The 26,966-nt window shown below is 44.9% G+C and overlaps 1 protein-coding gene across 14 annotated transcripts in view; it reads right to left on the bottom strand.

Moving 5' to 3' along the window:
* The window catches only part of baz2ba (bromodomain adjacent to zinc finger domain, 2Ba), a 242,098-nt gene that overhangs the window by 58,288 nt on the left and 156,844 nt on the right, over positions 1 to 26,966 (bottom strand). For 13 of the 14 annotated variants that reach the window (XM_034195278.1, XM_034195285.1, XM_034195327.1 and 10 more), the window contains one exon: positions 8,685 to 8,870. In XM_034195278.1, the coding sequence (XP_034051169.1) occupies positions 8,685 to 8,868 (184 nt within the window). In that variant the 5' untranslated portion in view covers positions 8,869 to 8,870. Of the gene's footprint in view, positions 1 to 8,684; positions 8,871 to 11,495; positions 11,638 to 26,966 lie in introns of those variants that run through there. The other variant, XM_034195299.1, reaches the window with a different exon arrangement.

Here is a 26,966-nt window from a genome sequence, read left to right as displayed (position 1 = left end):
CTGGAAGCCCCGGCCCATCCTACGGACATCTAAGAGCCGCCGCACAGTCCAAGCCGGCTCGCCATCGATGATCCGGGCAGGAGGTGGTGCCGGACCGGGAGTACAGAGGGGTGAGGTGTGATGGGGCTTGATCCGGGACACGTGGAAAACGGGATGGATCCGCAGTGAGGCCGGAAGCTGAAGCCTCACTGCGGCTGGACTGATGACCTTGATGATCTTGAATGGACCGATATACCAGTCCTGCAGTTTAGGGGAGTCCACTTGAAGGGGTATGTCCTTAGTAGACAACCACACTGCCTGCCCTGGCCGGTACGTAGGGGCCAGGGTCCGCCGACGGTCTGCATGGGCCTTCGTCCTCATCCGGGCCCTCAGCAAGGCAGAACGGAACCCGACGGCACTTCCGTAGGTGGGCCTGGACTGAGGGCACACCGACCTCTCCCTCAACCACCGGAAACAAAGGAGGTTGGTACCCCAGACACACCTCGAAAGGGGAGAGGCCGGTGGCTGACGACACCTGGCTGTTATCGGCATACTCGATCCAGGCCAGATGGGTACTCCAGGCCGCCGGGTGCGTGGCTGTCACGCAACGCAGGGCCTGCTCCACCTCCTGATTGGCCCGTTCTGCTTGCCCGTTGGTCTGGGGATGATACCCGGATGAGAGACTCACCAGGCCCCCAGTTCCCGGCAGAAGCTCCTCCAGACTTGCGAGGAGAACTGGGGGCCGCGATCGGAGACGATGTCTGTTGGGATCCCATGCAGCCGGACGACGTGGTGGACCAGGAGGTCCGCTGTCTCCTGGGCCGTCGGGAGCTTCGGGAGGGCCACGAAGTGGGCCGCCTTGGAGAATCGGTCCACTATCGTGAGGATGGTGGTGTTGCCCTGGGATGGCGGGAGGCCCGTGACAAAATCCAGGCCGATGTGGGACCAGGGGCGATGGGGCACAGGCAGCGGCTGGAGCAGTCACGAAGCCCTGCGATGATCAGCCTTGCCCCTGGCGCAGGTGGTGCAGGCCTGGATATAATCCCGGACGTCGGCCTCTAGGGACGCCCACCAGAAGCGCTGCCGGACAACTGCCACGGTTCTTCGCACCCCTGGATGACAGGAGAGCTTAGAGCCGTGACAGAAATCCAGGACTGCAGCCCTAGCTTCTGGTGGGACGTAGAGTCTGTTCTTCGGCCCAGTTCCGGGGTCCGGGTTTCGTGCCAGGGCCTCCCGGACGGTTCTCTCTACGTCCCAGGTAAGGGTGGCCACGATAGTGGACTCCGGGATGATGGGTTCCGGTGGATCCGACAACTCCGCTTTGACTTCTTCTTCATGTACCCGGGACAAGGCATCCGATCTCTGGTTTTTGGTCCCGGGACGGTAGGTGATCCGGAAGTCAAAACGGCCGAAGAACAGTGACCAGCGGGCTTGCCTGGGGTTCAGCCGCTTGGCAGTCCTGATATACTCCAGGTTCCGGTGGTCAGTGAAAACCGTGAATGGCACGGACGTTCCCTCCAACAGATGTCTCCACTCTTCAAGAGCCTCTTTCACCGCAAGGAGTTCTCGATTGCCGACGTCATAGTTCCGTTCAGCCGGGGTCAACCTGCAGGAAAAATAGGCACACGGGTGAAGGACCTTATCGGTCTTCCCGCTCTGGGAAAGCACAGCTCCTATCCCTGAGTCCGAGGCGTCCACTTCAACCACTAACTGGCGACTAGGATCGGGCTGCACCAGAACGGGTGCAGACGAGAAGCGCCGTTTCAACTCCTTGAACGCGGCATCGCAACGATCCGACCAGGTGAAGGGGACTTTTGGTGAGGTCAGGGCTGTCAGGGGGCTAACTACCTGACTGTAGCCCTTAATGAACCTCCTGTAAAAATTAGCAAAGCCGAGGAACTGTTGCAGCTTCCTACGGCTGGTGGGTTGGGGCCAGTCTCTCACCGCCGCGACCTTGGCCGGATCAGGAGCGACGGAGTTAGGGGAGATGATAAACCCCAGGAAGGACAAAGAAGTGCGGTGAAACTCGCACTTCTCGCCCTTCACAAACAGCCGGTTCTCTAATAACCGCTGCAGGACCTGACGTACATGCCGGACATGGGTCTCAGGATCCGGAGAAAAGATGAGTATGTCGTCCAGATATACGAAGACGAATCTGTGCAGGAAATCCCGCAAGACATCAACCAATGCTTGGAACGTCGCGGGGGCGTTTGTAAGACCGAACGGCATGACCAGGTACTCAAAGTGACCTAACGGGGTGTTAAATGCCGTCTTCCACTCGTCTCCCTTCCGGATCCGAACCAGGTGATATGCATTCCTGAGATCGAGCTTGGTGAACATTTGGGCTCCATGCAGGGGCGTGAACACTGAATCCAACAAGGGCAATGGGTATCGGTTGCGAACCGTGATTTCGTTCAGCCCCCTGTAATCAATGCATGGACGTAGTCCGACATCCTTTTTCCCCACAAAAAAGAAACCTGCACCCATCGGAGAAGTGGAATTCCGGATCAACCCGGCAGCTAAAGAGTCCCGGATGTAGGTCTCCATTGATTCGCGCTCAGGTCGTGAGAGGTTGTACAGCCTGCTGGACGGGAACTCAACGCCTGGAACCAAATCAATGGCACAATCATACGGACGGTGGGGGGGAAGGGTGAGCGCCAGATCCTTACTGAACACATCCACAAGGTCATGGTACTCCACCGGCACCGTCCCTAGATTGGGCGGGACTCTGACCTCCTCCTTAGCCTGGGAACCGGGAGGAACCGAGGAACCTAAGCATACCCGATGGCAGGTCTCGCTCCACTGCACCACTACCCCGGATGGCCAATCGATCCGGGGATTGTGTTTTAACATCCAGGGAAATCCTAAAATCACACGGGAGGTAGCAGGAGTCACAAAAAACTCGATCTCCTCCCGGTGATTTCCTGACACCACCAGAGTTACAGGTGGTGTCTTATGTGTGATTGGAGGGAGTAGGGAGCCATCTAGTGCCCGCACCTGCACAGGCGAGGTAAGCGCCACCAGAGGGAGCCCTATCTCCCTGGCCCATCTGCTGTCTAACAGATTCCCTTCAGAGCCCGTGTCCACCAGTGCTGGGGCCTTCAGGGTTAAATCCTCATAAAGGATTGTAACTGGGAGTCGTGTGGCAATGTGGGTGTGTCCCACGTGAATGTCTCGGCCCACCCCTAGCCCAGTTTCTAGGGGCGGGCGTTGGTGTTTAACCGCTCGGGGCAGTCTCTTACCTGATGCTCTATTGAGCCACAAACAAAACACGCTCCGCGGGCCAGCCTCCTCTGTCTATCTGGTGCCCTAAATGTGGCCCTGCTCGTGTCCATAGCTTCGTCAGCAGGGGGAGCTGTAACCACACGGAGCATAGGGGCCGTGGAGCGTGGGGAGGGCGGAACGCGGTCGGAACCGGAAGGGAGAGGGACGGCGCGTGCCCGGCCACGCCCTTCGTCTCGTTCCCGACGGTGTTCTTCTAACCGATTGTCTAATCGTATAACGAGATCGATAAGCCCATCTAAATCCCGCGGTTCGTCCTTAGCCACCAGGTGCTCCTTTAGAACCAACGACAGTCCGTGTACAAAGGCGGCGCGGAGGGCAGTGCTATTCCAGCCGGACCTCGCAGCCGCGATGCGGAAGTCGACTGCATAGGCAGCTGCGCTCCGGCGCCCCTGTCTCATTGACAGCAGCACGGCTGAAGCGGTCTCTCCTCTATTTGGGTGATCGAACACTGTTCTAAACTCCCTCACAAACCCATCATATGTCTGAAGGAGCCGTGAATTCTGCTCCCAGAGCGCTGTAGCCCAAGTGCGTGCCTCACCGCGAAGCAGGTTTATTACATAAGCTATCTTGCTGGCATCAGTTGCGTACATGACAGGACGTTGTGCGAAGACGAGCGAACACTGCATAAGGAAGTCCGCGCACGTCTCCACACAACCTCTGTACGGCTCTGGAGGGCTTATGTATGCTTCCGGGGAAGGTGGGAGGGGTCGTTGAACGACCTGTGGACACTGTTACGCACAGGGTCGACAGGAGGGAGAGCCGCAGCAGCGCCCTGAGGGCGCGCTTCCACCTGCGCGGCGAGAGCCTCCACCCTGCGGTTAAGGAGGACGTTCTGCTCGGTCATTAAATCCAACCGAGCCGTGAAAGCGGTGAGGATCCGCTGCAACTCACTGATCATTCCTCCTGCGGACGCCTGTGCGCCCTGTTCTTCCATTGGCCGTTCAACAGCCGGTTGACGCCCCTCGGGATCCATGACGCTGGCCGAGATATCCTGTTGGGAAAGTGTAGGTACACGGACCCACAACAGGGGGCGCAAATGAACGGACAATGGAGTAGGTCAAATAACAACACTTTACTGTTGTGAATGTGCACAACAAATACAACAGATTACAACAATAGACAGGTGTCAATTCACAAAGGTGTCGTGTGGGCGGGCTCGAAGATAGGAGACGCCTGTCCAAAGCAGAACCGGAACCACACGATTTCCTCCGCCACCAGACCCCGGGAATACTGGAGCCGCCAAGTCCCGAACTCCCAGGTGGCCACTGCCTCTGCGTGTCAGACCTGGTACTGCTGGCGAGGAACAAAAAAGCAATTAAAGGAGGGCGCGTTTGCACCCAGGAATCCGTACGGCAGGAAAAACTACCTCCACCTCTCGTTGGAAAAGTAGTCCACACTACAACGCACAAAGTCACAAAAATAGCACTGTCAATCAGTCAGCTGAGGTACGTTACCTTCCAGGTAGAACGATATCTCGGCAAAGAGGTGGAGACGTCGTCCTGCTGATATACCCCTGCCGATCAGATGATTGGTAACAGCTGTTGCAGGTGATGCGTGACAGCTGTCACCCTGGCTGCTCCTGTGAGGCGGCTGCGCCCTCTGGTGCCTGGAGCCCGTACTCCAGACAGGGCGCCCTCTGGTGGTGGGCCAGCAGTACCTCCTCTTCTGGCGGCCCACACAACACTTTGTCACCATTTTTGCTGTTTTTACCCCATAACTCCAGAACATTCAGTCATAGATAGTCCAAACTATACTTTTTTGGAATCATTATGATCAGATAAATAATGTGGTATAGTTGTATCAATCAATCAATCAATCAATTTTTTTTATATAGCGCCAAATCACAACAAACAGTTGCCCCAAGGCGCTTTATATTGTAAGGCAAGGCCATACAATAATTATGTAAAACCCCAACGGTCAAAACGACCCCCTGTGAGCAAGCACTTGACTACAGTGGGAAGGAAAAACTCCCTTTTAACAGGAAGAAACCTCCAGCAGAACCAGGCTCAGGGAGGGGCAGTCTTCTGCTGGGACTGGTTGGGGCTGAGGGAGAGAACCAGGAAAAAGACATGCTGTGGAGGGGAGCAGAGATCGATCACTAATGATTAAATGCAGAGTGGTGCATACAGAGCAAAAAGAGAAAGAAACAGTGCATCATGGGAACCCCCCAGCAGTCTACGTCTATAGCAGCATAACTAAGGGATGGTTCAGGGTCACCTGATCCAGCCCTAACTATAAGCTTTAGCAAAAAGGAAAGTTTTAAGCCTAATCTTAAAAGTAGAGAGGGTGTCTGTCAATATGATTGGAGCTTTTTTAAATTTTGACCTCTGTGTAATTCTTCACTGACCCATAACTGGCTACAGCTGCCACCCTGGGATGGCTGCACGATATTTTTATATAGGCCACAGTACACTGAGGCTGGACTCTAAGTGTTGTTTTGTCACCATAAGTGGTACCAATAAGGTCAAAATTGATGACGGGCACATAGACTATTAGGGGTCATGCACCATGAGAAAAACCTGACCTGGTTTATGAATCATTTTCTTTAAATTCCATTTTTGCATTAGCAGCACTGGCATCTTCTCAGTGTGAGGGCACTGTTACCTCACTAAGGCCCTGATGTAGGGATTGACAGTGTGTCAAAACTAGATGTAAACAGCTTTCGAAGATAAAGTTTACGCATCCTAACAAGAGAATAATTAAAATTCCAAGAAAGGAAGACCAGCTGTCTTTTATTTGTGCAAGAATTACCTTCAGACTTATCTTTCAGGGAGCACACATTGCACAGAATTTTAAAAAGTGGCAATAGCGCTTTTAGCATATGACAGACTGCCTATTGCTTCCGCATGATGCTTATCTATATACTTAAAACAGGCAGAATGACATTACAGAGCCTTTTTATCACAATGCTATCTAAACATAGAGCTGCTCATGTTTAGACACTTTCCAGTATAAACTGTGTGTCGGGGGAAAAAAACCATGAGAAAGACTGGATACTGTGTTGATAAAGTTTGTATAAGATATATAAAGCCAACCTCATTCTGCACTTTTGTCATTCAATTTCAGCACAGAAGAATACTTCATCAACATCATCACTGTGCAGCGTTTTTCTGAGCACAATCACTTCTGGCAGGAGCGAGTGCCACGTATTACCTTCTACACGCGTCGGATGCAATTTGGTCTGAGCATATTTCATGCAAATTCAATTTCTATTCCAGAAAAGGAGAGAGCGGGTCTGCTCGATGCCTCTGCATAAGGCAGGTAATACACATGCAAAAAAAGTGTTGACTGGAAGAAAAAAAAGGAAAACGTTGTGCATGGAGCGGTTGAAAATGTCAAACAACACTGTTTCTGAACAAATGCAGTGCAGATCTAATAAACCAGTGGGCTTTACATTGCACTGTGTGTGTGTGTGTGTGTGTGTGTCTGTATGTGTGTGTGCGACATCAAATCACTGAAGAGTGCTGTCAGTGAACATCACTGTACACATGTATCTCACACATCATTTTTAAGTGAAAATCAGACTGCATGTAGTTCTGCAGCGAGAAACAAAACCTCGCCGGCGTGCCCGTAGTGTGACGCATGCGACAGTCGTCTTTTGTGTTGTGTTGAAGGCCCTCGTACCCCAGGACAGCAAAATGTGCCTTTTGAATGGGATTAGAATATGCTGAATATGTAGGGCCTGCTTTGCCAGCGTCAGCGAGCGGATACGAAGATAAACGACTGCACTGCAACCCTCAGAAAGGCCAGCCACAGCATTCGCTTATGCCTGGGGTGCCCACCCCACCACCACCACCACCCCCACTGCACACCCCCCTTTCTTTTCCAGCCAACACAAAGTGACATCTGCAAATGCCTTTTCAATATTAATGCTGGCTTCCAGAAGGTGAATAATTAAATCTAAAAATTTGAAACAAGAAGGAAACACAGGAAACACATACCTAGGATTACCTCGTCACTCTCTCTCTCTCTCTCTGTCACTCCACCGTACTCTCTCTGTCTTTGCCTCCCTCACCCTCTTTCTCATTCTGTTTCAATCCTTCCCTCCACTCTGACAAACTGCACCGCCTGCTTTTTTCATGTTTGGATGCTGCCGAAGGGGGATTAATTTGTTGTTTGTTGCAGTCAATCAAATTTCCACAGACAGATTTAAGTTAATTGCATCCGTGAGTTGATCCCAAAAGTGCTACAAGCGCCGATCAGCTTTTATTCTCAGAGTGATATCCTCATCAATGACACACATGCACAGTCTGTGCTCATTTTAATGTTCTTCTTCTACTTTTTTTTTCTTAAGTGTTAACTGGCGCGATGGCAGGAGACCTTGGATCAATGCCTGTAAAATCTGAAGCGATGCTGCACCTCCACAACGTTACCGACTTACATGACGCACAGCGCACATACAATATGAGGCTCATTACAGACACATACATATGACTGTGCTACAGTCTGCACAGTGAGATATAAATATAAATAAATAAAAGTCTTGCTGGATCCCTCAAAAAATGTAGCAGAACTTCAGCGCTAACAGCCTGCCTCTCAGCATTTCATTTGACGCTCAGTCCAAAATCGCTTATCTAGAAAATCTGAGCACACGTAATGGCACAGAGGGATAAAAGGCATGTATAATGGATTAGGAAGAGATGCACCTAATGGCTTCTTCTTTGGGGCAACACTGAGGAGATGGAGGACAAAACAAGGGATTTTATTTCTCCCTGCACTTCTTTCTCTTTTCATAAGAAGGAAAACAACATTCATGAAAGACACGAAACACATGCTTTTCCAATACTAAGCGCAAGTAGCGTGACTGTATCTTACGACTGGCCTTTAAAAGAAAAAAGACTGAGGGATGAGGACGGAGTAAAAGCAAATAATTATACATATACAACAAAAAGCACTGACCGATACCTAGAACGAAAGATGGAGTGTGGACAGACCAGACACCAAGGGCCTGACAAAGTAGGAATCATGCAGGCAGAGGTTTTTTTTTTTTTTTTTTTTTCTCTCAATGTCACGCTGAGCCTGACTCTGAGGCAGCTGGAGCTGAAGGTTGTCAGGAGACATGGCGAAGCATGTGTGTGTTTCTCACACAAAAGAGCCCCCTAATTGTTTGGGATTCATTAATGCAGCAGCTTTTCAATTGCAACCCAAGCTGTCAGGGAAAAAAAAAAAAAACAATTCCTGGTAGCAGAGAGAGGTGTATTCATACAAGCTGCAAAATAACTGTATAATTAATACGGGAGGAAACTCATTTCTTCCTGTTTAAGAAATGAGGAATTCAATCTGGACTTAAAGGTGACCCTGCGTGGAATGTTTTATGATTACACGGAAAGTGTGCTGGTAGTTTTCTTAAGGGAGCGTGATGTTTGAGAACCAGAAGACTGACAGGAAAGGAGAGCCAAAAAAAAAAAAGAGTCTCGTACCAGAGGTGCTGAGGGTGGATCCCAGTGCTGAGGGACTCTGGGCCAAGCTGCTCTTAGAGTTGGGAGCAGGGGATGACGAAGAGGATGAGGAAGAGCAGGAGGAGGAGGAAGAGGCCGCAGGGGAGGAGGTGCGAGCAGCAGACTGGGTGGGCGCAGGGGAGGCCAGCCGCTCTCCAGACTCCATATCTGTCAAACAAAATCCAATCAGCGGGCTTACAATAGCAAAGCAGACCCGTGTGTACACGCACAAACACCTACACAAATGTATGGTGTCCCACCTACACAACACACTGGAGCGCACACACACACACACACACACACACACACACATGAACACACTCGCTACATCATGACACTTTTCTTTTCACATCTGAGTTCTCCGAAACAATATTTCTATTTAGCCACGCTCACTGGCTCACAGCGTCTATTGATTCCATACGGGGCTAAGAAGAAGGCCAATAACTTTCAGGATGCAGGACATCAAAAGGTTTTTACATTTTGATGCAGGAAAACACTCGTGCTGAGACGGAGCTCTGCACGAGGGCAACAGAAAGGGTTTACACTCTTGACTTTTGGCTTACAAAGTGAGACTGAGTGCATGGGGCCTGAGCAAATGGTCCAAACATGAAGAAAAATGGCCAATAATGGACAATTTGAAAAAGCTTCTGAATTAAAACAAATAGCTGAAATAATCTATATATCCAAAGTGACAACAGATGAAAAATTAAGACTATTTCAGTATCTTACAGACCTTTGACTCTACAGCCTAAACAGAGCATGAGGAAATTCCTTTCTCATATATCTTACAACACCTTTTAGCCTGCATCTGTCCATTTACTGTCTCTGCCACCACGGGTCAGACTGGTTTCAAATGCGGCTGGAATAAAATACTTGGAGAGCGTGCTTTCCTACTGTATTTCACTTTGTGCAAATCTGTTTGGCAAGCACATACAAGGTCACATCATTTAGAACATGCTCAAATGTTCAAAGATTCCGCACCCATTTCCTGAAGCACTTCAAAATATTTTAAAAGGCACAATTTAACAACTACTTTTGAATTTCTAAACAAGATCATGCATTCTGTTACAAAAGAAACTGTCTTAGCCACTTGGATTGCAAAGATAAACTGCCACAGATGAAGAATAATGGGCTGCCACCTTGGTGACCTAAAGGATAGAGACACAGGCTTGTAATCAGAGGGTTAGGGGTTCAATTCCCTGAAATGACTGGAAAATCAGTATGCAGTTGAGCACCTTGCATGGCAGCACGCTGACACTGATTTGTGTGAATGGGTGAATGTGAGGCATCACTGTAAAGCGCTTTGAGGGTCTGCTTCTGCACCTGTACATGGTAAATGTAGGCAATGTACAGCACTCAAACGAAGCGTACTTCAGACAAACGTCACATGACAAAGGTCACATGACCCCTGTTGGACTAGATCAAATAGGCATGCACACTGTATGTATGTATGTTGTTTGAAAATGCCTGTTGTACACATGGTGGACAAGTGCTGCGCTTTTGTCATTGTTGTGATCCATTTTTCAATTCAATTTATTTTCATTTATATAGCGCCAAATCACAACAGAGTTGCCTCAAGGCGCTTCACACAAGTAAGGTCTAACCTTACCAACCCCCAGAGCAGCAGTGGTGAGGAAAAACTCCCTCTGAGGAAGAAACCTCAAGCAGACCAGACTCAAAGGGGTGACCCTCTGCTTGGGCCATGCTACAGACATAAATTACAGAACAATTCACAAAATGAATATACAGGAAATGCTGTTGGTGCACAGGACAGGAGGGTCTCCAGCACAAATACCACACCCATCTCTGGGTGGAGCTGCACCTTAAACAGAGAGAAAAAACAGAATCAGGCATCAGAAAGACAAGAAATACAGTATAACTTATTAGCATTAAACAACAACAACAAAAAACAGGAAATACTAAGGTGATCACATCCATTTTTAATTTATGTTCATAGCAAGTGTTCATCTACAGATGAAACAGCGTGAATAAACTTCAACATGTACACAACGTGTGCTGACGCCAAAATACAAATGTGACAGTCGGAAAATTACAAATTCTGTCCCTCTCTTTCTGCTATCAAAAAAAGATGTTGGGTGATGAAGTACGCAGTGGCCTTGATCCCGGTCTCCTTTAGCATCTGCTATCCTGCGGTGTAGCTCATTTAAAGGAATTTAACTTGTTTTATGCTCTCGTTGTTATCTTGCTAAGTACCAAGAAGAACCAAATGTAATTACGCATAGACTGATCTGCTCATGTAATAAATCTTTCTTGAATCTCAAGATCCTGCTTTAGTGTTTTCTCAGGCACACATATATATTTGCGCAGCCACACGCGTGTGCACACGCACATGGACACACCTGTGTTTGATAACTTCATTGATGAAGAAGAATGTCATTTTAATGTAAGTGCTCTCTGAGGCCTTTAAAGACCACGTTGCTCCCGGAGTCCTTTCACTTGAAGCTGGAACTAAATAAAGAGGCATTTAATTGACGGCTGCATTAACCACACACTAGTTTTCCATTATCAATCTCACAGAAATGTCATTATCAACCAACCAACAACATAAACCCTCGCAAGAAACATGCGGCCGTTCTGCCACCAAATATTTTACTTACACTATTCAACTATAATCCCCTTTTGCTTACGAGTGAAAAACACAATGTGGCTGTGCCCACGCATCTGCTAACACGCACGGACAAACAAACACAACGACAGTCTCAAAACACATGAATGTGTACACGCACTCACAGAGACACACAGAAAATCACCTCCGCTGTCTATCACTTTGACCTAACTCTTTCTCTCTCTCTCTCTTTCTTCTCTTTTTCCATATCCCTCTGCCTGACACTAATCCAGGACTGAAAATCCCCTTCAAAAGCACAGTTTGCAGATTGTGTTTTACAGGCAGGCTTTGTTATTGTGTCATTACACATAAACAGTCTCTGCCTCCATCTCTCTCTTTCCTTCCCTTGCTCCCGCTCCCCCCTCTGCCGCCCTCCTCCCGCTCTCCTCTGCAGTGGGAGCAAAGCCACTGATTAAATCTCTGAGACAAAAGCTGCTATCCTCTGAATATCAAGTATCAGCCTTTCGCCAGGAGCAACACTGACAAGAGAGAGGGAGAGGGGAGAGAAAGAGAGAGAGGGAGAGAGAGGCGAGGATGACAAGAAAACCTGCTGCAGTCCACGGGGAGGAGGCTGGTGTGCCGGACTTGGGCAGCCATGGCTGCCACTGCTGCAGTGGAAAGATGGCGGGTGTGTAATTATGAGCAAGGTCAAAGGTCTTTCGAATGGCCTCTCCTGAAAGGTGACAGAATGTGGGTTAAGGAGCAAAAATATCAGCCACCACAGGAAAACAGTGAATCCATCGTTATTATTATCTGAACTAATTCCTGGCCACATGAAGATAAGTGTTTTTATTGTAATCTCAACCAAAACGGTGTACCTGTGCGACACATTTTGTTGCATGAGCGGCTGTCACACTTTGTGCTCTTTCACTTCTGCTGTCACCCTTTAAATGTCAGGTTAGTGCATAGAAGAGATTTTCTCACATTATTTAAAAAAAAGATGAGATTTTCATGGTTACTCCTGACAAAAAACAAAACAAAACAATGTAGGTATCATTATACGTGTGATAAAAACGGAGAGGAGCTGTGGCCCTTCATAATTATCATAATGCACATGAAAACAAAAGGCTCACGTCTCAGAGGACAAGCAAGCTTATGTGGTGTCAGCTGGTAAGTGAAGCGGATCATTCCCTACCTTTTCAGGGGGAAAAGAAAAAGGAAAGAAAGGAAGAGAATGCAAACGAGAGAGATGGGACGAGGGAGGAAGGATAACCTAGAAAGTACACTCTGATTCTGCAGGAAGGAAAAAAAAGACAAGAAAATGAAGGACAGGCTCTAAACCATTTTTGTCGTTTCTCAATATCTGCACTTAATGCCTCGCCTTGTCAAAATGTGATGATGTGAACAGAATTGATTTCCCTCTAACAAACAACAAAAAAGCAATCGCTCCTTTGCAGAGGTGTAAAGCAGAGCTACCCTCCCCCTCATCTCCTCTCATCTCTCACAATCTCTCAAAGGGCCTCTTTCTGGGATGAGACACGCAAAGAGAGAGAGAGAAAGGACAGCAGTGGGAAATAAATAAATAAATAAATTTAAAAAAAAGAACCCGACTGCAAAGCAAGTCCATTTCCCTCTGACAACTACAAACTGATCACTTAGTGCAATTAAATCTAATAACAATAATAAGATTGAGCCTCTGCAATGTACCACCAAATGCACAACCACAACAATGATTGCAACAATAATAAAGAACGGAGGTATTTAAGGATCCAATCCTGACTTAATTATGAGAAATTAAAATGGATTTAGCATCAGAATTGACTTGATTTTATAGGTAATTAACAGCAAACCACAGTGGCGGGGTGCAAGGCGAGTGTTATAATCTCCGTGAACGGGTAAATCAATTTGACTTGAACAACACCGACCAATCAGTGCGGAGAGGTGCAACTCCAAACAGCAGGACTCGCAGATGCAGGAAGACGGAGAATTTATGCTAATGGCCGAACTATGATTTATAAGATGTGTTCCAGCGCCGCGTTCACCATCATGTCCACAAATACAACACAGCACCCAGCTGTCAAATAGTGCCGCTAATAGCGGCTGGATGCAGAAGCCCTTCAGGAGATAGCGGAGCTATAAACAGCTCTGCGGTTTTGTCATTGCATGTGGCCTTCATGTATAACCCTCACATCAGTATCATCTGAAAGGAGGGAGTCTGTGCAGAAAGGCATAAGGGAGTGATAAGACGTGCTAATAAAATGGCGCGTTCTGCTTGGGATGTTTCCTTACAGCAGCGCATTTGTTTTTGTAGTATTGTATATTTAGGTCACGTGTGTGTAAATGGTGCCCAGTTACACAGGCAGTGGTTGCAAATAGGATCGCCTATAGAAGAGTATGTCGAACTGTTCAACCTCCTGTGTTCCTCACTCCTGCTGCTCTTCCTTCCCTCCTCACTCCTTCAACACACACACATGCATAAAGCACACACACCCACACACACACACACAGTAACAGATGGCTGATACTAACTGAGATAATCCGCCAACAAAGTCATCAGCATGGATCAGTGGTAATCAGAGTGTGGACACAATGTCTCTTCTCCAGCAGAAATGGAAGGAGCGCAAGGCGCAAGGGAAAGGAAATGCATTATTCCCCATGATGACCTGACCCCATTCAAAGACGCATGGTGACTCCCAGCTCTCATTCTTTTTTCTCTTTCCCACAGCCCACAAAGACTGTATCACCTGCAACATCCACTGCCTGCTCTACATTTCCAGCTCCCTGCCTTTTATTGTGATCTACAAGTGTAAAAAACAAACAGGAGAAATGCAGGCATCACATGTGTTATGACGAATGCTGCTGATAAACAAGATCACAATTGTGTGATCCACAATTAGTGCTTCCATCTTCCACCAACAGCAAAGTTGTGCACATTTCAAGTGTCATACCTAGTTTATATCCTACGCAATTGTCATTGTTGCATCCTCTGAATCACTTGCACTTGCACGCAGCATTTGATCAACAAATTTAGTTCAAATAAATTGCAAAGCTAAATCAATTCAGAACCGCTTGACAAGGATGACCACACATGGAAAAACTAGTATGGTGGATGGAGCACCTGTAAATTCTGTTTTGGAAACTCCAAACTTGCCAACTATGTGTTGAAATGTGTGCGCGCAAATGTGGTTAGCCACGTCCCAAATGGAGTTGAAAAATGCTCATTTTGCCAACAGTAATGTTGTTTTCAGCACACCTTTTCACTCAAAGCTCAAAAGGATTTGTTGCAACGAAAAACATTATAGTTACACGGCCAAATGATATTTTTAGACAGCTATTCCACAGGGCGCTATTCTACTAAGATCAGCCACAATCCGAAAAAGTGCAAAAACAGGATGAAACGACTTAATCCAGCTTGCCTCCTTATAAACTGGTTCATAAAACGCACACCTGGCAACTGGCTGGCTTATAAAGTGCAGACCTTGGGCAGACATGATCGAGCCGTTCAAAACTGAACAAAAACTGCAAGCAACGTGGCATCGGCTTCAAATTTTTACCCCGATGGAGCGCGATCAAAGAAGTTTCAAGCTGTAGTCATGACAAATACCCCATTTGAAGAAGTTCGAACATGACTGAAGCCTTTAAGCCTGTGAATACATCGAAGTCAATCAACCATCATCAGCACAAAATTTCAAGAATCGGGATGAACTTGCAATTGGTTTTCATCCTGATTTCAAATCTGGTGCTGACGATGGCTGTAACTACGACATATACAGGAAAACCATGTTAACACGCTCAAATTGGGGTCCACAAAATCGACCTGCGAATTAGCTCAAAGCGCGAGTTAATGAAGCTGGCCAAAAAAGTTCAAATCAGCTTACCTTGTCATATTACAATAATTTCGACCATTTGAAGTGTGATTCCTTCCTGGATAGTGATGATTTCTTCATATGGAGCACGTTCAGGATCTTGTCCCTACTTGGAATGTTGCACTTTAGGGCTTCATCAGTGCAGGCGATTCTGGACGAGAAGTTTTTCATTTGTGGATTTCTGTATCTGACCTTTCTCTTTAGATGCTTCCGAAGACTGGGCATGACGGCCACTTGCACCCTTGAAAACGTGCTTGCTTTAACAACCAGAACTTGCTTGCTTCGTAGAACTTGTTGGAGATGACATGGATGCTATGACAATGAAACAATGATCTGATTTGGTTCAGATCAGGCCAGAATTTATACAGTATAAATTTGCGCATGGGGCGGGCGCAAATTTATACTCGTGCCTTGTCCCTCCTAAAAATGGTAAAATTTGACAAAAATGTTGACCTTTATACAGTAGTCTAAATAAGTTAAGCTGAAAGGCGTGTTAATGCATACGCGAGGTAACGGGGTTCACCTGTACCAAGCTTGTTCAAGACTGACACAGAAGAATCAAGAAGCTACTATGAAGCTTCAAAATGTGCCCCGATTTGCTATTCGGGATTAAACAGTAAGTAATGATGCTCTGTGGAATAGCCTCATTACCCATCAATCAAGCATAAAGTTACTGTTTCAATGCCACACGTGTCCCAGTCTCCATGTAGAACACTTGTTTGTGTCAAATCACCATGTAAATCCACACCTGACCCAAAGCCAAAAACAGGAGCAGCCAAAGGAAAGATGATGATGATGACTCAGCAATCATTTACATTTAGAGAACTGAGAAATCAGTAACTACCCAGAATTGAGAATCTGAAATATTACAGTTTTTTGATATTTTCCTTTCTTTTTGATTTATTCAACAGTAAATAGTTAAAGGCTGTGTTAAGAAAAAGTGTACCAATGTAATTTGCAGACACCTTGATGATTTAGCCAGGATATGCTGACAGCCCCATTTCCATCGAGTGGTCATGGTCAGTACTGCATGGTATGGTGCGAGTCAGAAAAGTTAAGACTGGCTTGGTTTGCATTTCCACCACCGACGGAACCCTTTTGTTTGGAAGGTGGAACACTTAAATACTGACGAGCACCTCATCAAATGCGCATATGCTGTCACGCGGCATCTCTTCTCCACACGGAGGCAAAACAGTGTAATTTAACATTGTTTTATTTATTTTTTTATTATTGTCTTGGTGGATCATGAGATTTACTTTCATTGTGTGCAGACGGATGAAGAATCAACTGATGTCTGGGATAAACGCTGAACGTGAATGAGTGAGGAGCTGTGACTCTTTCAACTTTTAAAATAAGTTAATTGCCTTGTTGTGGCACAAGATACTGGCGTCGTGGCCTGATTGGTCCCCCCGGCCCTGTCTGATAAGACCCCTGCCTGGTTCAGGCTCAGAAGCGCACCGGGAGCAGAAAAACTACTGCTGGACTTGCATTAAAACATTAAAAAAATCAGGACGCTTTATGTGCCTAACTTTCTGTTAGGCTGTGATGATGAATGTGACTGAAACGACATAACAGGTAAGATTACTTTACTCTGTGTGTGAATGGTTTTAATATCTGAAACAGTCTGTTTGCATGAGGACTGCCATTTTCAACCAATCAATGGACAGTACTAATGGACATATTTCTAGTTATGTGTAACTTATTAGAAACGTGTCAACAATCGCATAACTTACCTACAGCTTTTTTTTATGGTGTTGTGTTGTACAGGTTTTGCACTGCAATTTTATGGTACTTTAATTATTTGTACTTATTTGTACTGTATTGTTGTCCTTGTGGCCCTTACATGTCTGTTTTTTGCTGTATGTGGCAGCTTCCTGTGCTTCGTCTCAAGATCAATTTCCCCGAGAGGGACAATAAAGTTAATCTTATCTTAACTTATGCCCCGCATGTGCGGAACATATGAGACATACCCTGGCATACATCGAAAATATTGTGCTTGCCCAAAATTTTTCGAGGTACTCTGCGTATATCAGTGTGCTCTTATACAAAATTTACCCATAACTTATTAGGCATACGCCAGTGTTTTAATGTGCTCGGCATCCATCCATCCATCCATTTGCCTGCGCTTTATCCGGAGTCGAGTCGCGGGGGCAGCAGCTCAAGCAAAGCCGCCCAGACCTCCCGATCCACCCGATCCCGATTGTGCTCGGCATACACCGGCTAAATCATCAAGGTGTGGCAGATGGAGTCATTCTATCAGAATGACAGAAAAATTAAAACTGCCGTACTACACTGTAAAATATACAGTCAGTGGACAGTCATGTGGACAGTCCACTCAAGTAGTATGTGTGTGAGAAAACAGACACTGATGGGAAAAATTATTTGATGGACATCAGTCTGTAGCAGAGGTGGGACAAAGTCACCATCAAGTCACTCTCAAGTCATGAATCAGCAAGTCTCAAGTCAAGTCTCAAGTCAGAATGACCACCAATTGTTTGCAAGCTGACTTGAGACTTGACTTGAGACTTGCTGATTCATGACTTGAAAGTGACTTGATGATGACTTTGTCTTATCTCTGGTGTGTAGTCAGAGATCCAGTACCTGTTATTGCAGTTTGCTAATTTCACATTTAGAGTTTTCTCTCTCTCTCTCTCTCTCTCTCTGTTTTTATGAGTGCAAGTAGATGTCTGTACTTTGCACATTCTCTGATAACATACACTAACTGAGCAAGATCATTTTGCTTAGGGCAGAGAGCATGCACATGCTTGCTAGTCTCTACCCCCTCCCTCCATACACTCACAAACACACACCATCAGCCAGGAAATGACATAACCCGAGTTCTTGGCAAAAATTATACCACAACCTTTGTCCAGTGTCAAATATCAGCTGAGAAAACACAGTCATTTAAAGACACAGTATGTGTGTGTGATATAAAGCCTCACCAAAAACACCAATAAGCAGTGACAGATATACATGACTGTGACATTCAATACACTAATAAGTACTTCAACACTGTGAAAAAAGGGTATAAGAGAAATTATTCTGAAAATGAGAAAATTAAATTTAGGACTGAAATAACTGCAAATCAGTCTTTGGCTTTTCATCTACAAGACTACCACCCAATTTTTACCTGAGGCCAAAATATAGCCATCAGGTATTACGAAGGCCTCGTGTCCATCCATCCGTCCGCATGTCTGTGCTCAGCATAAATCCAGTCCTATTACTGCCAGGGTCTTCAAATTCACACAGACCATTCTTCGGACACAGCCTGTGGTCAAGTTCAAAGATGGCTAACCTTGACCTATTTTAAGAGGTCAAAAGGTTACATTCTGTTTCCTATTTTATGCTCACACAGCCAACAGCATGAATCATGCAAATTCACTTATATATTAAAGAATCAGAGAGAGAGAGAGAGAGAGACAGAGAGAGAGAGAGAGAGAGAGAGAGAGAGAGAGAGAGAGAGAGAGAGAGAGAGAGAGAGAGAGAGTTTGCACTGGGATACCAATTAAACAAGTGCAAATTATAAAGAAGACAATAAGATCTTAATAATTAATGTAAATAGCAACTGTATACATATAGATATGTACACACAACAACAAATCTAGCACCAAAATTAGGACTAGAAAAACAATGGACTAGGAGATCGGCTAAAGATTTGAACTAAAATTCCTATTAATAACAAATGAAAGGGTTGAGCTCCTCTTCCCTTATCTGAATTAATAAAAATAACTTTATCTGTATTTTAAAACTCACTCATTTGCTTATGGCTAACCTTAACTTATTTTAAGAGGTCAAAAGGTCACATTCTGTTTCGTATTTTTATGCTCCTATGGCTGAGAGTATTTTAGCATTGCGGTATATTAACTTTTAAAATGTTTGTGTGTTTGATGATAATTAAGTGATGGGCAGGTCTGTGAGGCCTTGTCAACATAGCCTCTGAATCTAGACTGAAAACTACAACAGACTGTGCTTTTGAGATTGTTGTCCTAAAACAGGCAAACAATCTGAACATATGCTGTGGATATTTTTAAAAACAAGCTCAAGACCCACCAGCTCAAGACCAAGGTTAGCTGTACCTTTAAAAAAAAATTATCATATTTCAATTGTTGATTTTAACGCTTTTATTTTTTGAGCGTGAAGCTGTAATATCTGTTCTTGAATGGTGATACGAGGGCTGTCAATAAAGTAAGGGTCCTTTTTATTTTTTTCAAAAACTATATGGATTTCATTCATATGTTTTTACGTCAGACATGCTTGAACCCTCGTGCGCATGCGTGAGTTTTTCCACGCCTGTCGGTGATGTCATTCGCCTGTGAGCACTCCTTGTGGGAGGAGTCGTCCAGCCCCTCGTCGGAATTCCTTTGTCTGAGAAGTTGCTGAGAGACTGGCGCTTTGTTTGATCAAAATTCTTTCTAAACCTGTGAGACACATCGAAGTGGACACGGTTCGAAAAATTAAGCTGGTTTTCAGTGAAAATTTTAACAGCTGATGAGAGATTTTGAGGTGATTCTGTCACTTTAAGGACTTCCCACGGTGCGAGACGTCGCTCAGTGCTCTCAGCCGCCGTCATCAGCCTGTTCAAGCTGAAAACCTCCACATTTCAGGCTCTATTGATCCAGGACGTCGTGAGAGAAAAGAGAAGTTTCAGAAGAAGTCGGTTTCAGCATTTTATCCGGATATTCCACTGTTAAAGGAGATTTTTTTAATGAAAGACGTGCGGACGGATCCGCGCGTCGGGACGCAGCCGACGCGGTGCGGCGGCACAGGAAAAACACCTCCGTGTTGATAACCATTTGTAAAATCCAGGCGGCTTTTGATGGCTTTCAGTGGAGTGAGTATATGAGAAATTGTTTAACAGGCAGGACATGTTCCAACTTGTCCTTAAGGCTTTCAACAGAGGTGTTTTTCCTGTGGCGGAGTGTCGCGGCGGCTGCGTCCCGACGCGCGGACCCGTCCGCACGTCTTTCATTAAAAAAATCTCCTTTAACAGTGGAATATCCGGATAAAATGCTGAAACCGACTTCTTCTGAAACTTCTCTGTTCTCTCACGACGTCCTGGATCAATAGAGCCTGAAATGTGGAGGTTTTCAGCTTGAACAGGCTGACGACGGCGCCTGAGAGCGCTGAGCGACGTCTCGCACCGTGGGAAGTCCTTAAAGCGACAGAATCACCTCAAAATCTCTCATCAGCCGTTAAAATTTTCACTGAAAACCAGCTTAATTTTTCGAACCGTGTCCACTTCGATGTGTCTCACAGGTTTAGAAAAAATTTTGATCAAACAACGCGCCAGTCTCTCAGCAACTTCTCAGACAAAGGAATTCCGACGAGGGGCTGGACGACTCCTCCCACAAGGAGTGCTCACAGGTGAATGACGTCACCGACAGGCATGGAAAAACTCACGCATGCGCACGAGGGTTCAAGCATGTCTGACGTAAAAACATATGAATGAAATCCATATAGTTTTTGAAAAAAATAAAAAGGACTGTTACTTTATTGACAGACCTCGTATATACAGTGTATAGCACCTCAGCGTGGAATATATAACAGTACATGGCATACAAATAATGAATATTTCTGTCATGCCCGGCCCGGGTCCAGGCTTTAATCCTCATTTTCCCTATTTATTTGTTTTTTCTCCTTCTGCCCCAGCCTTGTTCTATTAATTGTTATTTTCATGATGCAGTTATTCTCTGTTCTAGTTTTGCTTTGTCACTTTGTTTCTTTGTTACTTTTATACTTTAGCCATGTTTCAGTTCTGCTCTTGTTTTGTTTATCATTTAGTCATCTGCTTATCTCATTTCTGTTATCTGTAGTACTTTAATATCAGGTTTTGTTATCACTTAGTCTCTGTTTTACTTATAGTTTATTTCTCAGTCTGTTCCAGTTTAGTTTTGTCTTAGTGTTTTATTTCCTATTATTCTCTGATCAGTTTTTATGTCGTTTATCTTCTGTGTTTGTTATGCTTGGGTTTGCTTTTCAGTTTTGTTCTTAGTTTGCTCTCACGCCCAGTTATTTATGTTCACTCCACACCCTGCACCTGACATTATGTTTTTTCTCTCACTTTGATTCTGTCTGCTTTGTGTTTCCATTTCACTCACGCTCTTTGCACCTGCTAGCATATCTTTGTGTATTACTTCACTCCGGTTTGTGCACCTCACAATCTTACCCGTGCATTATCTTTGTTCACTAGCCACACCCCCTTTCTAGATCTTTCCTGTGCACCTCATTAACACCACCTGTTCCTCATCTCACATCCTAATTAGTCCACATGTATTTAAACCCCACAGTCCTTCGCTTCCCCGCCAGATTGTTGTCTCGTACACTTTCCAGCACCATTCATTTTCCTGATTTTTGTCTTGCCATGTTACAAATCCTGCTCTGTATTCTTCGACCATGCCTCTTGCCTCATCCCAGATGTCGGTGTTTGCTCGTGTCTCTGAACTCTGCTCGTTTATGACTGTGTCTCAGCCTGACCCTGCTTGTACCTCTGCCGCGATGACTGCCTACATGTGCACCAAACCCGATGCTGGAATAAAGACCATGATTTCCTCCACACCTAAGCCTAGTGTGGGAGTCTGCGGGTCCAGCCGCTCCTGGTGCTCTACAACTTCTTTCATTGAAAAATGTAAAAACATTATTTGTTTTATATAATGGGAATAATAGATCCTTGTCATTTGATATTTTATTAATTTATATACAACAGAAAAGGGACTTACATTTTGGCGATCATCACTGGTTCTTAACAGTCCAAACAGGAGTCCAAAATTGTTCTCAGCAGTCCATGCTGCCATCCACTGACCTTGTGTACAGACTGCCATCTGCTTTCTCACTCCAGCGAATAATGGCATCAGAAATTTGTCCTGCTTTTATCCTAACTTCATCCTAACAGCTCTTCATTCGGTACTTTAAAATTTCCCATAATCCCGCTGGTGGCCCCCTGCACTTCCCAGAATGCACCGCGGCGCCAGCAGAGTTCCGGCGTCTCACAATGCATGTAAACAATGGTGAGCGAGGATGTGGATGGCATTGATCCTGCAAGTTCATGGGTGATTATGATGACACATTTTCCCAAGTTGAGAGGGTTATCTAGAGGAGGTGCAGCATTTCTGATGGACTTCTGCCATGCCCCAATGTTGTCTTGTTGTCAACACTTCACGAGGTTTGTTGGCATTGTGCCCTGAACAGTAACTCTGCTGAAACCAGCCTCTCACAACATGCACAGACCGCAAGACTGCTGCAAAACAGTGAATGTCTCCAGACAGCTTATGGCGTGGTGGATTTGTGTTTTTTTTTGTGTGTGTGTTAAAAGAATTAGCAGTGTCAATTAGCTCCTTCAAATCGTTGTCCGCCATGATTAGCTAAAAACCGCCCCCGGTAGTGTGAGCATGCACAGTAGTCGGGGCATGCAGTAGCACATTTCATATAGCACCAAAATTGCATGCTAAAAAGCGCAGTCAATGAAACACAGTGGCAAATGGTACGAATAATCCAAGTCATGTGACATACAAGCCACCAATCAAATGGATCCAAATCAGGAGGATCCACTCAGCCGTTACATAATAAGCTATATGATAATAGCCATATGAAAGGCCTCTGTGTGCCTGTATGCATGCGTGCGTGTGTATGGCTTCGATCACAGAGAAACTGGGAGGAGTTGACACTTGCTGTTTGGTAGGTTTATGTATTTTTAGTCAAGGATGAATGCTGTGAAAATGGAAAGTTGTTAGGACTAATATTTTTGGAGAAATTAGCAAAATTAGCTAACAATGAACAATGGACATTGTGCTGTAATGTACCATGGGAGTTCAGGGTTTTGTATTTTTATATGAGTTTAAATGAGTGTAACAGCGTTGTTAGTGTTATTGATTAATTGGACTTTGAAGTTCAATTGGTTTAGTCAGTTTAGTTATGTGTCATCTTGCCGTTACCATGAGTGAGAAGGACACAGCATTTGATGTCTTCCACGACCGTCTCTGTTTGTGGGTGTGTAAAAATTAAAGTGTGTGCATGGCATGCAATTTTGACTACGGACAAACTGGGGAGAGCTGACATTTGCCGTTTGGATGCTTACAAATTTTGGGGCAAGGATGAACGCCGCTAAAATGGAACGTTGATAGGACTAATATTTTTGGAGAAAGTACGAATATTAGCTAACAACAGTGAACAATGAATGTTGATAATTACATTCTGGGCTCACACGGCATTCCAAATCATTACAGAAACCTTGCATAATTTATTACCACCCTTGAAAAATGTCAGCTACTTATTTTATAAACATGACCCAGTCTAGAGTATGTAATGCTGCACACCTCTGTGGATGCAATTTCAATGATGATGCACACATTCTCTCTTTCTCTCTCTCTCTCTCTCGCCTGTCTCACAGCACATTCACAGTTTGTAATGCTCATGTAAACCATAGTTTGAATTAATTTTTTTTCAGTGAAGATTAAACTGACTCGTGCAGATAATAAAGTTTGTTCGAACTACATTCAAAGCAGTGTCACAAAGCAGCTAGTCCACTTAATTTGCTTTACATCAGACAGAAGTAGTTTTCCACATGCAGGTTCGTGTTCCTCCTTCCAAAACAGAAGGCTCCTGGTTCAAGATCACCTGCGCTCATTCTCTATGTAATGTGGTGCTGCCTCAGAAAGACCCCATCCTATCTGCTGTGGTGACCCCTAGGAAAAAGGGAAAATCTGAAAGAAGTTATTAAGTTAGAGGCGTCTTTCATGACTGGAAAACGTGATAAACTTTGCTGAACAGCATGCTGACTCGGTGGCATTTTCTGACCACAGTAAACTTACTGATGTTAGCTTGGTAATTAACCACATTATCTGCATCATTATTGAGGCTGGAGCATTTATTTCACTAATATAACAGCTCCCTACTGATTTCTTGATGAAGATAATTTCAAAATAACATTAAAGTGAATTGAGCAAAGAGCTGTGGGTGGTGCAATGTTTCTTCGTCCTCTTTCAGTCACTCTTCAAAACCTCACGTTGCACATTAATTGGATTTCCTCCGTTAAGTTGTGGTAGTGGTCTGTTTTTTTAATAACCAAAATATTCCCACAATTCTTCAGTAAAGATGTCTCAGCTACTCAGTCATGCTTACTCACTAAACTGTGTAGAATGATGTCAGACTTGTTCACGGAGTTCACATTTTAGAACAGGAAATATGTGCGGTTTTGGAACCGTGGTGTTTTCAAACTGCGGTACACTGTGAAATTGATAATCGGATATTTGCCCAGCTTCTAGTTTAGTCTGAACAGCAACACACATTTTAGTACTTCCCTCTGAAATTTCAACGTAGATGACCTACTTTCAGAGAGCACACTTCACCCTTCTAAACAAATCTATTTCATACATCTTATTTTCAATAAATGCCAGAGAACTGTCTGACTACTCAAACACAATCATAAAAATAATCACAAGTATACTCAATAACAAAAATAACTAATAGTTGGAGTCCTACAAAAAGAAGGGTCAGTGACTCCTGACAGTAAATAGAATATTTTGCCAAAGCATTCATTCCGTGAAGTGGCAGCAGACTGAGCCAAGGTCTGAATGCAGCACAAAGAAGCAGCATGTCCCAGTGTGGCCTCTGTAGGTGACAACAACTAGAATGACTCAGTCTCCTCCCTCTGCCCGACCCAGTGACAGATGGCAGAGCAGGGCATATAGGGGATGGGCACCATCTCTCACCCCGCCTTGGCAGTGGTGCTGGCTACAGGTCTTATTACAGCCACACTACGGCCTGCCTCCATATAACACGAGAGCTTAGCACACTAGAGCTGCTTACTGCCTGCCAGGCCAAAAAGGTAATGACATGGTACGGTCTGCACGTGTGTCGAAAAGGCAAAGCACGGCGTTAGCAAACAACTGTTTCCAGCTTCTATATTCGCCAGCCCCAGTTGTAAAAACACGTGTATCCATAAGACTGTAAGCGGCTTTAGATCAAATAGAAAGCAGAACACCGTGCCACACATATTTTGTATATGTTTGAAATGACAAGACATCCACTCTTGCCAAATAGCTTTATTTGCCTTTTCAAGCACACTGTAGATGCCAAGGGCGGGAATCAACACCCCTACTCACCATCCAGCTCTGCTGGGTTCCCAGTGACAATAATGTGATTTTGGGACATGGTGATGACTCGGTAGAGAGGAATGGGACAGGCTTGTCACTTGTGTTTGATGTCAAACGTATGTGTGACAGAATAGTGTTACTCAGCTCAATAAGACATAGCACTTCTCCCATTTCCTGGCCATAAATAGAAGAGAATGAGCTGGCGGAAAGCGACTATGTGTGTGTGTGTCCTCGTTTGCACACGGTCACACTCCTATGCACCATTGTGACTATCATGAAGTAAGCCCAACAAGAAAATTCCCATCTCTGCGCTCACTCGCATCTGCATCCAGCCAAAGCTAATTGTTCTCCCCATGGTAACCAAGCAGGGTCTTCACATCAAAAAAGCAGAAGTGTGCATCAGGCAATCATCCCTGATGAATCTGCCCTTCTCCCTCTGCTCGCCACTCACACTCATCTGCCAGTCTCAATGCTCATTACGGACTTTCAGCAGATGAAACTAGATACGTTCGGCCTCGGCTGCATGCATCTACAAGAGTCCGTAATGACTCTGGAGCAGTTTTGGAAGAACAAAACATACACACACACATGCACGCACGTGTACACAACATAAACTCGACAAAAGGTATATGAGGTGTGAGTGACTATTAATGTTAATTAGAAAGCATTATAATATTTAACAATTCCTTTGGTGTAATTTTCACAGTTTTATTGTGCATAATTAAATGCAAAGTGTCAAACTGACGATTCTCTAAAAATTTACCTTGAGGCTTATATTGCAGTTACTAGGTGCACAATTTCCCACAACATAATAACCCTGATGTTACACACTTATAAACTGTTACAAGAATATACGGCTATTAACTCCACCACTACGGGAAATCTATGGCATAATACTGCAAAACCTGATGCAATTCTGATATAATCTATAAACTGTAACTGCTGAATTTGATTAGCTCCATGTAATGAGTGAGCACACACTATTCTGCAAGCTGCATAGATTTAGGGGGAAATAAAAAAAATATGAACCTAAATAATAGGCCATAGGATCAATTACTGAATTGTGACCAGTACAATCAGGGAAGAGATTTTATCAAGGAAGGGACAGAGACAGGAAGTGAAAGAATGAGCATGCACAGTACTTTGGATAAACATAAAGCAAATGACATGCACATCAAATACCACAACAAACTGACACCGGCAGAACAATGGAATATTTACAGAGCAGCAAGCCTTGCCTAAGCAGTTGTCGGAGCTCCTTCTGTCCGTTTCCATACAAGGAAACTGTTTATAGTCGGTTCTGCTGAAATGCAGCTTTGCTTGCAGATAACTGATATCACTGTTCAAATATGTAACAGGATTTCAGATAAGTGGTGTGATGGCAAAAATAGATTATTCATGACTACAATTTACAAATTTGTAGTTCACTTTTCCTCAAACACACAATGTGTGCTGTGTAACACAACAGAATAGGTATTGCAAATACAAATAATTTTCTGCTGCTGTGCACAAAGCTGCTTCTTCACGTGACCAACTGTACTGACTCATGCACGCAAACAAAGTACAAAACACCAACATCCATTATGAAATTACTGCTTTACAATCTTTACTGCCTTCTTTAGCTGATTTACCTTTGTGACTGTTTTTTTTTTTTTTACTCTGGCTGCTTCTGATCACTGGGGGTTGCCGCTGCAGATCCTTTACAGATCCACATTGGGATCTGGCATAAGTTTTGAGCTGGATG

Source organism: Thalassophryne amazonica, chromosome 2, assembly GCF_902500255.1.
Source record: "Thalassophryne amazonica chromosome 2, fThaAma1.1, whole genome shotgun sequence".
Taxonomy (NCBI): Eukaryota; Metazoa; Chordata; class Actinopteri; order Batrachoidiformes; family Batrachoididae; genus Thalassophryne; species Thalassophryne amazonica.
The sequence above is the reverse complement of the archived record's forward strand: the minus strand, read 5'-3'. Positions and strand labels throughout refer to the sequence as shown.